General features: G+C 51.4%; 1 protein-coding gene across 5 annotated transcripts in view; it reads left to right on the forward strand.

Moving 5' to 3' along the window:
* UBOX5 (U-box domain containing 5) overlaps positions 1-3,468 on the forward strand; it is a 42,280-nt gene extending 38,812 nt beyond the window's left edge. For 4 of the 5 annotated variants that reach the window (XM_007195834.3, XM_007195833.3, XM_057528748.1 and 1 more), the window contains 2 exons: positions 43-204; positions 2,733-3,468. In XM_007195834.3, the coding sequence (XP_007195896.2) occupies positions 43-204; positions 2,733-2,941 (371 nt within the window). In that variant the 3' untranslated portion in view covers positions 2,942-3,468. The remainder of the gene's footprint in view (positions 1-42; positions 205-2,732) is intronic. The other variant, XM_007195837.3, reaches the window with a different exon arrangement.
* The last annotated feature ends 10,492 nt before the right edge of the window (positions 3,469-13,960 follow it).

Consider the following 13,960-nt stretch of genomic DNA (forward strand, 5'->3'; position numbering starts at 1 on the left):
CCAAACCTCTCTGGATATTGTGGTCTGTGCGTCTCTCAACAGGTCCAGTATCCCATGAGCAAAAGCTGTCACAAAGCTTAGAAATTGCCTTGACGTCAACCCTTGGCTCCATGCCCTCCTTCACAGCTCGGCTGACCAGGGGACAGCTCCAGCACCTCAGCACAAGAGGGAGCAGTGCTTCCTGGAGGCCAGGCTCCAGCTCGGGTAAGAGGGGCCCTGTCTATCTCCTCAGAGCCCTTGAACAGGATGCCGGGCCATGCCTCTGGGGCTCTGTGAACCTCTATGCCCAGGCTCCTTAGCTCCAACACCCAGGACTTTCCTTTTCCAGGGGGAGTTCAAGGGCTGCCTATGAAGTTTAACTCTTCACAAGAAAGTCTTTCTTTAGTCAATTCTTAGTAATTCTGTGGCGCTGGGGATTGGTATTTTTTGGTAAGATCTAATGTTAATTACTCTGTCCTGAGGACTTTTGTTTGTTTCTCCCTTTTTGCTTATTTTTCTTATGTAGTCTGTCTCTCATCTGACATCTGGGGTACTTTATGTAAATGTGGAGGGTGGTTTCAAGTTGAGTATGTCATCTTCATCCCTTCCTATTAACATTTTCACCAGTATCTTAGAACAGTGATAGCTTACTGTGCTAGGTTTTGCCTAAAATGAACCTGGGACCACAACGGATGATAGGATCGGTTAGGATACAAAGTGAGAGAACCTGGAGCATTTTTTACAAGATGAAGTCTGGTGGGGCTAATGATAAGGTATACACTTGCTTCCTCCTGCCTATCCAAAGTTAGTCTGTTCTCTTATTGCCTGCATCCCAGGCCATCTTACCTTTTCTGCCTCTTGTCCCCTCCACCCCCTGTCTCTCTAATTATGTTTCCATCCTAATCATTCCCAGAACCTGTCTTGTCCAGGTGACCAGCAATTTCCATGACCCCAAATTCGATGGTCACTTACCCTCTCAGCAGCGTCTCTTGTGGCTAACCAGCTCTCCTTCCTGAAACACCTTCTGTCTTGGCCTTCCAGATGTTATGCTCTTTTTCTCCCCATTTTCAATGGTCTCTCTTCAGTTTCCATTGCTGATTCTTCCTTCTCTTCCAGACTCTTGTCTTAGACCCTCTTTTCTATACTCTGTGTCACTCAAGTGAGAGCCCACTTGGCCTGTGACTGCCCATATTCACCTGTAGCTCCTTCCTCTCCTTGGAACTCAGATCCTGACCTCCCTTACAGCTTCTTGGCACCTCTATGTGGGAAACTCATGGATATCTTAAGTGAATTTCTAACTCAGAACTGCAGGCGCCTCCAAAGGTTTTTCCCCATAGCCCCCCATCATCCAGTCACTGGTAAAAGAGCAAGCATCTTCTACCCTGTGGTCAAGCCTATAACATCGAGGTCATCCTTGGTTTCCGTCAACATTCCTGACATTCTGTTCATCATCAAGTCTTGTTTACACAGACTCCAAACTAGATCCAAAGTAGATCTTTCTACTTTCATCTCTACATTTCTCTCTCTACTTTCATCTCTACTTTCATCATCGTCTTGTTTACACTGCTCCAAAGTAGATCTCAGGGATGTCCTCTCTGCTCCATTACTCTTGCTGCTACCCTGGCCCCAGCTCCTGCACTGCTCCCCCAGATTCCTGTAGCAGCCTCTGCTGCTCCTCCACAGTCACCCTTGCCTTGCCCATCCTCCTCATAGGAGCCAGAGGGATCTTTTTATGTAAGCCAGATCATGATACTCCACTTCTTAGAATCCTTCCAGGGTATCCCGTTGAACTTGGAATAAAATATAAATTGCTGCCTGTGAGGTCCTGCATGTTCCAGCCCTGCTCCACCCTCCTCTGCCACTCTCTCACACATCACACCTTTGTCTTTTCTGTTTCTTTAATGGACCAGCCACTCTTTGTACTTGCTGTCCCTTTCACTCATGCATGGCTGGCTCCCTTTCATTCTTATGGCTCTTCACCCAAAAGGTCATCCTTGCCCTCTCCAGATGGGTGTGGATTGGGGAAGAAAGAGCAGCCTCCCTAGGCAAGGGCCACGAGAGAAGAGCAGCAGGTATAGCTTGGGGAGGAGGGGTGGCAAGACCTGCCCACTGTGGCCCTCATTCAGGAGACCCTGTGGGAAGCATGAAGGAAGGAGCCTGCAGCCCAAGAAAGGGATTGATGGGTCAGGAGGGGAGTTGCTGGGCTACAGGGCTAAAGAGACTCAGGTGCCAGGCTCAGCAGGCAGGTCTGCTACAGACAGACCTCAGCCCTGCCCCTCTGGTGACCTCCATCCCCCCTTGACCTGCCCAACCTGGGCACCTCAGACCATTTTTTGCTTTTTCTTCTTGTCACATCTCACCTTTCTTGCAGTTTATCAAGGTTGTCAGGGTGAGCTTGTGCCTTGCTCTGACCTTGGCAGCCTATCCAGGGGAAAGTCCATCTTGCTGGGAGAGCAGCAGGAAGGGCCCAGTGCTGCCCAGCAGCCCTCAGAAGCCAGCTTTTCTTGAGCATTCATTGGAGCACCGAGATTTGATTATGGAGAGGAGGCTCCCCATATTCTCAGGCTCCCTGGCATCCTCTCCTCCCAGATCAGTCAGAGGCGGCCTAGGGAGGGAGGAAGCCAGGCTGCTGAAGGGATGCAGGGTAGGGAAGCTTCTTGTCCTACTCCAGGCACATGCCCACCTCCAGGATGGAGCCTGGACTGGGGGCAGCTTTTCCTAACCCTGGCCTATTTTCTTCCCTGATTCACCAGAGCAGCCTGGGAGCATCCTGGGCCCCGAATGCACATCCTGCAAAAGAGTGTTCTCTCCCTACTTCAAAAAGGAGCCCGTGTACCAGCTTCCCTGTGGCCATCTCCTGTGCCGGCCCTGCCTGGGTGAGAAGCAACGCTCCCTGCCCATGACATGCATAGCCTGCCAGCAGCCATTTGCCAACCAGGACGTTCTGCGGGTTCACTTCTGAGTGACTGGCCTCAACCTGAGAAGACCCATCGCTGGGAGGAGCTGAGGAGGAGCGAGTGGGGGGTCAAAGCTCCTAAGGTCTGGCCAGGCCCCAGGCACAGGGGGGCCTCTGCTTTCTCGCGGGCTTTCCCTTTGTCTCCTCCCACAGCATAGCACATGGGCCTGCGGAGTGAGGGGTCAGGGAAAGGGCTCTCCACGCCCGCTCAAGTGGCAATAGGATAACAAAGCCATAGTTTGAGCTGGGAGGGATGGGGGAGATGTCCCTGCCCTCCCGTGCCTCCCTGCCAGCACCCCCTGCCAGAGCCCAGGGCCTGCTAGAGCCAGCCCCACCCTCTGAGGCCCCCCAGGTCGTCTGCACACACCCCTCAGCCTACAAGGTGGATGTGAATGTGGCTTGGGATCTCAGAGAGAGCCTCCACCTTCAGTGTCACCCAAAAGTGGAGCATGGCAAGGATCTGTGGAGTGAATGACTCAGCCCCTCTGACTGGCAGACCACTCCGAGCCTTAATAAAGCAATGGTTGACGTCTGCTGTGGGCTTCCTCTTGTCTGTGTCATCATACTCCTCTACCCCACCTGCACCCACACAAAGTGGGACTGTCACAGGGCAGCCGTGAGCAGTCACTGCAACCCAGTCAGATTGTAATTTGAGTCAATGGCCTGAGGGACAAGAAGTTGCATTTGCAGGTGCATCTGATGCATGAGGGTTTGCAGGTGGGTGTGCATGCCAATTGGGAGGGTTGAGCAGCTCCCTAGGCTGGTGACGGCTTGCTTAGCTGCGTGTTGGCAGAGCTGCACTGCCCTCCGAGGGGAGAAGGTACCTTTTCTGCATGGGGCCTATTTCAGCAAAGATACTTGTGGATAGATTGCATTTTTTTTTCCCATTCAAAATTTTGGAGCCCCAGAGGGAAAATAAGTATTCCTACAACTGTTTACTGTATGGAGTAGATCCTAGTCATGGAAGAATATCCGTGAGAAAATACACTGTGCTAGTCCCTGTTCCCTCTGAGCATGTTTGGGAAGGAGGAGCACAGCGATGCTTCTTATTTTATTCTTGAGATTTCATCCCAGCCACCGGTGGACAGGCTGCGGGGGTCCCTCAGGCCACTCAGGATACTGAGCCACCTGCTCTCCGCTACTCCCACAGGCCTGCTGCCTCCACTTTGCTCTAGTGGGACCCTCCAGGGCAGAGGCCAGCGTTCTCTCTGGCTTCCACGCTTTGCTCACAGGGCAGAGAGAACTATAGTTCTTACACTAATGGGGGAAGGAGGGAGCTTATTTAAAAATTCCATTCTTGGACTCCAGATCGTAAGAATTTAGAGATCTGGGGTTGAGGTTAGAGAATGTGTTTTTAAGAGTTCCTAGAAGGTGTGTATGGCCACAAAGGTGGCTGTGGAGAGGCAAACCCACCCTCCCCTCTGCCTCCTGGTGACACTTCCCTTGACCCCTCCTCACATGAGCCTCCAAGGTCTGCATTGGTGGGCTTTCCTCTTGGCTGGCAAGGCTCCCGTGTGTCCTTTGGCTTTAAATGTCTGGGTCAGTCCAGATTATTGCCTTATCTTCCTTGTGTGCTTGTGTTCTAGGAAAAGCCCCACCGTTGCAGCAAAAGCACTGCTACAGAGGGGAGGGCAGTTCCTACCCTCAGCCTGTCATGGGCTCAGGGTAACAGCCTAGTTCCCCAAGAGCAAGTTCACTGCTGGGAGGCCTTCCCTCTGGGGTTTGTCTCGTCTCTCCCGACCTGGGAGCCTGAGGAAGCCGCCAGCGTGGGGTCAGCATAAAGCGCAGAGTGCCCAGATGAGGGCAGAGGTTCCTCCCCTCCTGCAGGGGGCCTGGTGATCTGCATTTTGAACAGGCTTCTGCTCCCCAGGGAGCTCTGGGAGGAAGCCAGGCATGGGAGCCCCTGTGATGGACAGGTGGAGCCATATCCACATCCTTGGAAATGCATCCATTTTTATCTTAAAGAGTCCCCTAAAATGAAGTGGTCTTTTCACCACCCTTGCCAGAAACACACAAAGCACTGCTGGGCTCTGTTTCTCTCCCCTAGAAAATGAGAATAACTTTTCTCTTGCTGCCAACTAGACTCAAAGGATAGTTTGTTTCTCACCAGAGCCCAGGGCGGGCGCAAAGCAGTTAACCAATAAACTCAAGGAGCTGGACTCTTGACTCTGAGAAGCCTCGGGACTTCAAAGCCTTGTGACCCCACTGCCCCCTTGCCTGACCACAGGGTCTGTGGGGGCACATGTCCCCTTTCCTGTAGCATTTACTCAACAAAAAGTCCATTTGGGGGCACGCAGCCCTGGGCCGTTTGAGAGCAGGAAGCTGGGCCCCAGCGGCTGGTCTCCAAATCTTCATCCCCAAGGTGCAGAGTGAGGCCTTGCCCCACATCCTGGCCATCCCCTTGTGGGGCCAGGGCCCCAGGCCTTGGCTACTCCGCCCTCACTCATGCTCGCTCTGCCTTCACCCTCCAGCCCCAGGGGCAGGCAAAAAGGAGGGCCACTCAGAAGTAGTCCTGAAGGTAGAAGAAGTAGGAAAACCGAATCACCAAGAGGAGCAGCTGCTCTGTGCCTGGAGTACTCCATCTCCAGGCGTCTACTTCTGGGTCCTGGAGCTGAAAGGCTACCCCATCCCCTCGTCAGCCCTGCTTCCTCCTGTGGGTCTCCAGCCTGAGGCCACTCAGCTGCTGGGTGCTTTTCCATTCCCCAAGAAATGGTCCTCTGCTGCCTGGCTTGCTGTAAGTAGGTCTGCAGACAAAGAGACCTGCCCCTGGAGGGACCCGCCTGACAGGCTGCTGGGCTGCCGGGCTGCCGGGCTGCTGCTCACCTCCCGTCTGCAGTATTGTGATGCTGGGCTGGCTGCCTGTGTGCTGGCCACTGGGGCAGGGGCGGGGCTGCTGGTGTGCTGGGCCCTCCCGCGGAGCTGCCCTCTCCCCTCTCCAGCCCACACCAGCCTGCTTGGCCGCTCAGTCCACTTACACAGGCAGGATCTTTCCTTCCAGTTCTAGGCTGGAAGGGGAGTGGCTGGATTGGGAATTGGCCAAAGAGGCACTGGCCAGTAGAGTGGCTATTTAAAGTAAATAAAAATAACTCAGTTCCTCAGTCACACCAGCCACATTTGAAGTACTGGATAGTCACATGTGCTAGTGGCTACCCTGTTGGATAGCACAGATACAGAACATTCCACCATCAAAGAAAGTACTATTGGACAGTGCTGGCCCTCGGTGTTCCCCTTACTGCTTAGGAACTTGTCTCGCGGGAAAGTAGGGAAACACCCCTACACGGTGGGGGGAGCTTGTAACGGAGAGCAGGACAGTGGGGTAGAGAATCAGATGAGCCCGCACCTTGCCGGCCACCCCCACCCCCGACCTGGCAGAGGCCATGCCCCCAGGCTCCTCCCTGCTGTAATGTGCTCCCTCCCTTACAAAGAGATGCCTTGGCCCAGAGGGTGACAAAATCTCCAGAGTGGCACAGGGAGGAGGTGAGGAGGAAGGAGGAAGAGGCAGCCATGTGGCAGTTGGCAGGTTTTTTCCACCAAGGTTTGCATCAGTAACAAGGTAATGCTACCCATAGCCATACTACTGAGCGATGACCACTCAAACATGGCTCTCTTGGCTCTTTTCCCTTCCAATATTTTTTTATAAAGAAAAAGAGACACGTGTATGTACTGTGTGGTTCTGTTGCCTGCTATTTCCCTTAACATTATTTAATGGACATTTGCCCTCATTACACACTATTCTTATTATAAAGATCATTTTGAAGAACAAGCCAGAATAACTAGAAAAAAGCTGAAAATGAACAGTTTGATTTGGGGGTGGGGAAAACTAACCCATGAATACACAGACAGAGCAATGAAAAAAATTTTTAAATCCAGAAACAGGCCCAACTGCATATGGAAATTGGGGCAGGGGGGACCTCTCAGTAAGTGGTGCTGGAGTCACTGGAAGAAGGAAACCATCTAAGAACTAGAAGAAAATGGAAAACGAGGAAATTCTTGTAAACCTGGAAGTGAGAAAAACTTTCCTGAATTCAGAATCCACATATAGTTAGGGGAAAGATTGATACATTTGACTACATAAAAAAACAAAAAAAACCTCTTACATAGAAAAAGAAAGCCACCATTAGCCAAGTAAAAACACAAATTACAAACTGGGAAAATGCAATATGTAAGTTGTATTACAATGGTTAATATTCCAATATATAGCTTCTAAAACTAAAGACCCACAAAGAAATGCAAATGGCCTTTTAAGCATGTCAAAAGATGCTCAACCTTGCTCATAATATGATGAAATAAAAAATAAGCCTGAAATACCATTTCTTGTTTAGCAGATTGGCACAAATCTCAAAATTTGGCCACAATCTGCTGGTGAGGCTGTGGGAATGCAAGGGGTACACCCTCTGTGGAGGAGAATATCTAGCAAAGTTACATACGCATGATCCCTCTGACCCAGCCATCTCACCTATAGGATTCTAGCCCAAAGATTCTTTGGCAAAAAAGACAACGATTCCAACCCTACCAACAGGCAGCCTGAGCAGCCAGGGCTGGTCTGGGGGGCTTAGAGCCACGTCATCCCCTGTGGAGTGGCCAGCTGTGTCCAGAAGATGGGCCCAGGAACAAGTGGTTTGGACACACATGATTTTGCATGTATTATCAAGGAGATTATAGAGAATTTGAAGCCCATCCAGGTATGAAAAACAACAACAACAAAAAAAACCTTTTCATTCAGAAGTCTTTCAGGTGGTCCAGTGGTTAAGAATCTTTCTTGCAATGCAGGGGATGCTGGTTCAATCCCTGGTCGGGGAACTAAGATCCCACATTCCAAGGGGCAACTAAGCCCGCACGCCACAACTAGAGAAGCCCGAGCACCACAACTAAGACCCGATGCAGCCAAAAATAACAAATAAGAATAAATAAGTCTTTTAGAAAGTTTCTATATATTGAGCATGCCGTCCTGGGAATTGTGCTAAGCACTTCATACATATTATCTCATTTCATCCTCACAACTCTTAGTAGAAGGACTCCAAGGTCACCAACTTAACCCCTGAGATGCTCTGAAGGTAGTAGAGGCTGGCAAAGATCAGACTCAGGTCCCCTCTACAGGGGTGGCCTGGATGTTGTCACCACAGAGCCACTAAAGATCCCTCCATTGAACGGGAGCCTAGTGCAGGGAACGGGTCATTGCCAGCACTGATCTGGTGGGAGACCACCCAACTCCACGACCTACTAGAACCTTTCCACTTGGGCCCAAGTCCACCATGAGACCCAGAACTAAAGAAACAAAAAAGTCTATGGAATAACAACTCATGACCAAGCTACAGCACAGCTTTTGAAAATTCAAAAATATTATACCTCTAGGCACAAAAAATAAAATAATTCCCTTCCCCCCACTACCGCCAATAAAGACTCAGCAGCATTAACTTCCTGTAAATGGATACATCTTCTGGTTGAAATGAAAATGGAAAAGTACCTGTCACGTACAATTACTGAAGGAGGTGAGTGTGGGAAGGAGCAAGGAGACAGATGGAAGAGTGGCTCAGGAATGGTCTCTGGCAGGCTGTGGCCAACGGCAGTGGGTGCTAGGATCCCGAGATGTTGTTGCCATGGTACAGACAGCAGCTCCAGTTGTGTGATGTATGTGGCTGAGGGAGAAAGAGAAAGAGAAACTGGGTGACAGGGAAACAATAACCAATGAGCTCTATGTGGTCCTGGGCAGGTGGGCAGGCATAAGGGATGGACAGACTGGGGGACAGTCCCGGGAAAATATCAGGAAGCAGAGGTAGGAGTAGGGAGGAAGGGGGGCTGCTGACACCCTCTAAGGTGGTAAGAAGAACTGGGTTTGAAAAGAGAGGGTCTAGAGAATGAGGGTCAGGAAGGCAGAGACACAGCCTGGCCTCCGCCTCCCATGATTCCTCATATTCTCCCCTTGGGGCCGGGGCCCAGACATCAACTGTGACTCAGCTGATGAAATGCAACCTCATGGCTCATTAATTAGGAAGCCTGTAATTAGCCTGTCTCAGAAACCAGGATCCCCCAGAGAGAGCCCCTCTCACCTGCCTTCCTCTCCCTCCCACCCCAAGAATGAGATCAGGCTTGAGGGGATCTGGCCCCTGGGAATGAGGAGGGGAGAGGGAGCATGAACACCAGGGGTAAATGAGATGCCGAGGCATGCGTTTATGCACCAGGCGGCCTTGGCAGACTGACCTTCTGTAATGAGATGGCGGAAATGATGGTAAGTGCCTCAGCCCCTGAAAGTTTCCTCGACTCAAGAAACCTGTGGGCAGGCTTGAGCGGCCTGGGTGGACCTGTTCAAGCTTGGTCTGTTTAAGGCCTGCAAAGCTGTGGCCCACACGGCTCAGTCATGGAGTGATCTGGAGCAAGAATACAGATTCAGCCGCCAAAACGCAGTTTCACATGATACGTGATGTCTGTCAGCAACTCTTCTTCAAATTCCCCCTTTATCCTCCCATCTACCTCCTGCAGTCTTTTTGTGCACCTGCTCCCATACCTATTTTTCCAGTGCTCCCTAGAAACATCTATTCCAAACCTTAGTCTTCATCCTTTCCTCCTGACTTCACACCACTGGGACGATTTCAAATGATTGGTTGCCAATTATTCAGCGCTCCTCCCACCCAAAGGGGCACTTTATTCCTTCTCTTGACCCTGGACAGGCTTGTGGCTGCTTCAACCAATGGAGTGTGGCAGCAGTGACCCTACGAGATTTCTGAGGCTACCAGTCTGCTTTGTTTGCTGGAACACTCACTCTTGAAGCCTTGAGCCACCAAGCAAGAAGTCCAACTATCCCAAGGCCACCAGGCTGTGAGGCGCCACACAGAGAGGCCACAGGCAGGCAGGCACTCCAGTTGGCAGCCCCAGCTGGGCCCAGCCTCTGAGTCATCTCAGCCCAGGTGCCCAGGCATGTGCATGAAGAAATCTCCAGATGATTCCAGCCCCAAGCCATTCACTCTTTCCAGCAGGGATGCCACACATTGTGGGGCAGAGAAAAGGTGTCCTTGCTGTGCCCTGTTGGGACTCCCGACCTTCAGAATCCATGAGCATAAAGAAATGGTGGTTGTCTGGAGCACTGCATTGTGGGTGGTTTGTTACACAGCAGTAGTAACAGGAACAACCACAAAATCCTAGACAATTGCTGCAGAGGGGTCTGGAGAAGGAGGGGGAGAACCTGGGAGCTCAAAACCAGAATCCTCTTAGCAGAGAGGGGAGGGGAAAGCCTGAAAATATTCCTATGCTAATATTTTGTACCTGACCGTGGGCAGCCAGCACAGACAGAGGATCCTAATGCTCCCGGGCTGGCCAGCACACTGACTTGGCCATTTACTGAAGAGCCAGTGAGGGGCCTGATGCAGGGTCCTGGGGACACAATGATAAAAGAAACACTGTCTAGTGGGGCAGGGAGACGGGGAAACACATGATTAAGGGATGTCTAGGTATGGTACTACATCAACCTGCAAGGAGAGTCAAGTCTGCTAAGGTCAGGGATGGGGGCAAGAAAGATGGGACTCTGGTACTGATTTCAGAAAAATATCTCAGTGGATTTTGGGGGGAGGCATCCGCTGACTCTTCATAATAGCATCCTGATTTTCTTTTAAGGCACTACCCTTTCTCCATTGGCTACAGACTGAGGGAGCTTTAAGGAATGGACATATGACCCTCAAGAACATGAGGGGCAGGTAGGATTGGTCAGGAAGGGGCAGAAGGCAGTGAAATGGGTGTTTACACCCTGGTTTGGACCCTGGTGTCCTATGACAGGCGAGGAGGAAGCAGCTGAGTTGTTGGAGCCATGTGCCTACTGAGGGCAGGGCTCTGGCAGACTCAAGGACCATTAATGTCTAAGACCCAGACAAGAGAAGCCCTTAGAGGGCCTTCTCTGGCTCTCCTTAGGGTGAGACCAAGGGACATGCCCACACAGAATCTGTGCACTGAGAGTTGTGGCCTGGAACCTGCTGCCTAACTTTCCCATGACTGTATCTATGGCTGGAAGAGTCCTCTTCCCTGGGTCTGTGGCCCAGGTGGACTGCCCCTCAGCTGTGCAAATGTGCCTACGTGGCGGGAAGGGGAGGCGATTTGTGAGGTGCACAGGCAGAGCTTGGAATGTCCACCTGTGTGCCTGTCCCTGGGATGTGGGACAGAACAACGCTGTAGGGAGAGACCAGCCCCCTAGGCTACCAAGTTCTGCTGCAGACCTCCAAATCTGAACATGGACTTCAGGTCATCATGAACATATATTTTTCAAGGTAGGAGGACAGAACACATTTCATTTTACATTTTGTTAGCGTGATGTACAACTTTTATATATTTAGTCATATTTTACCCCAGGTCCTAAAAAAGGTGGAGCTGATACTTAAAAAAAAAAAAAAAAAAGTTTTATTATGGAAAATTCCACACACATACAAAAATACAGATTAGTATAATCAACTCTCACGTACCCATCACCCAGTTTCAACAACTCTCAATTCATGGCTAGTCTTGTTTCTTCTTTTTTTAAAAAAATTTATGTATTTATTTATTTATTTTTGGCTGTGTTGGGTCTTCACTGCTGTGCGAGGGCTTTCTCTAGTTGCGGCGAGCGGGGGCCACTCTTCATCGCGGTGCGCGGGCCTCTCACTATCGTGGCCTCTCTTGTTGCAGAGCACAGGCTCCAGACGCGCAGGCTCAGTAGTTGTGGCTCACGGGCCCAGTTGCTCCACGGCATGTGGGATCTTCCCAGCCCAGGCTCGAACCCGTGTCCCCTGCATTGGCAGGCGGATTCTCAACCACTGCGCCACCAGGGAAGCCCCTCTTGTTTCTTCTTTACTTACCCTCACCCAATTCACCCCTCTCATGTTATTTTGAAGCAAGTTAGGGTGGTATCAGATTAACACATTTAGGACATGATTTGCAGGAGCTCCTGGAGTTCTGTCTTCCCAAAAAAACAGCACATCACAACCTGGGATAACCCATCAAAGCCTTGAAAGGCGCAGGGGTGGGGACCCCTCTCCCTCAGGGGTACTCTGGTGTTGGGGTCCTGCTCCTGCTCCTTGCTGGCGGTGGCACTTCAGGAAACTGCTTAACCCTTTTAAGCCTCAGTTTCCACATCAATAAAATGGTGATAAATGTATCTTCTGACATTGTTACACAGCTTATAGTGTAGTTCTGGGAACACACTGTCAGCTTGCAGTAATTGTTAGCTATTCCCCATCACGCCTGTTTAGGCGTTTTCCCTGTTTAGTGTAGAAGATGGACAGATAAGTTTCTTCTCCCTGAGAAAGGAGAGGCTCGGAGGAGGGCACCCATTTTGTGACTGCCTCCCTTGCCATGAGGAGGGACACCCAGACATGAAGAAGGTGCCAGAGGCAGTAAGGATTTCCCAGGTGACATCCCTGGACCCCAAGCCAACCTCCAACCCTGAATCCTAAATAAGTTATAAATGTCCTGGCGATTTAGTCACTGTTAGTGGGTTTCCAGGCAATGGAGTGGTAAAGAGCACAGACTTTGGGGCCTGTGTTTCAATCCCAGGTCTGCTGTTTATTACCTGGGCCTCCTGGGGCAACTTCTCGGTCCCCCAGTTTCCTGTCTACAAATGGAGATAAAAATGACTTCCTCCTTCCTAGGGTTTTATGCGGATTCAAGGAGGAAAGGTTTGTAAAAGGCTGAGAACAGTACTGCCAGGTACTCAAGGCTATGGAAGTCTCTGTTGTTGTCCGGGGTTCAACAGGCCTGTTCCTACTGTGTTATGTCCCGCCCCCGCCCCCATGCTTAGATCCTCTTCCTTCACACCTTTGCAGCACAAGTTCTCTATCCTGCCAGCTGCGCCCTCCTTGCCCCCTCTTCCCAGAGCTCCCCACTCAGCCTTCACTCTCCAAACTACAGGCACCGAAGGTGTTCCGGGGGGACCTGCCCCGTGCCGTTGCCCCGCTGCCCGAGCCCCGCGTGGCCGCCCTGCGCGCTTTTCTCCGCCGGGAGCACGGGGCTGGGGCCGGGCCGGGCCAGGGCGTCAGATGGCGCAGCGAGATTCCTCCTGGGAGCCCCAGCCGGCGGGCCGTGCGCCCAGGCAGCGCCGCCCGCTTTGTGCTCGACCCCGTCAGGTCCCCGAGGCCCACGAAGCTTCCTGACTGCGCTTCTGCTCCCCTCGGCCCCGGGGCATTTCTGGCCAGTCGTCTGGCTGAAGCGTGGGAGAAGCGCACGTGGCCCTCCCCTGGCTCTTCCCCAGCCGGCCAAAGGGGGCCACTTCGGTCGCCCCCGGAGCAGAAGGCTTTGTCCCCAGGGGGTGCTCCAGGCCGGCCCCGTGGGCCCTGGAGCTGGAGCCCACAGTCCCCAGACGTGAATCCACCCACCTGGCTGCTGTACAGGCTTTTAATACAGAAAAAAGTCTGTCAAAAATATTTTTCCTAGGTTATGTTGCTTTTTACTTAGGTTATTTTTGCAGGTAAGACTTTTTATGATGACCTGTCATTTCTGATTTCTTTTAAGCTTAATGTAACCCTCTTTAGAGATCTCATATTCACATTCAGCTCCCTCCTGTCTGATGAAGAAGTGAAAGCTTTTTTTATTTTTTTATTTTTTATTTTTATTTTTTTTAAATTTTATAGCTACTTTATTTATTTATTTATTTTTATTTTTGGCTGTGTTGGGTCTTCGGTTCGTGCGAGGGCTTTCTCTAGTTGCGGCAAGTGGGGGCCACTCTTCATCACGGTGCGGGGACCGCTCTTCATCGCGGTGCGCGGGCCTTTCACTATCGCGGCCCCTCCCGTTGCGGGGCACAGGCTCCAGACGCGCAGGCTCAGTAGTTGTGGCTCACGGGCCCAGGTGCTCCGTGGCATGTGGGATCTTCCCAGACCAGGGCTCGAACCCGTGTCCCCTGCATTAGCAGGCAGATTCTCAACCACTGCGCCACCAGGGAAGCCCAGCTTTTTTTATTTTTATTTTTTCCTTACTCCTGGTGCAGACCCAAGGCAGTTTCATGCTAAGGCCCAGCATTTTTCTTATGTTTGTTGCCCCTGCTCAACGCACCCTCTTCGATTCATTCAGTCA

The sequence above is a fragment of the Balaenoptera acutorostrata genome, chromosome 15 (assembly GCF_949987535.1).
Source record: "Balaenoptera acutorostrata chromosome 15, mBalAcu1.1, whole genome shotgun sequence".
Classification (NCBI taxonomy): domain Eukaryota; kingdom Metazoa; phylum Chordata; class Mammalia; order Artiodactyla; family Balaenopteridae; genus Balaenoptera; species Balaenoptera acutorostrata.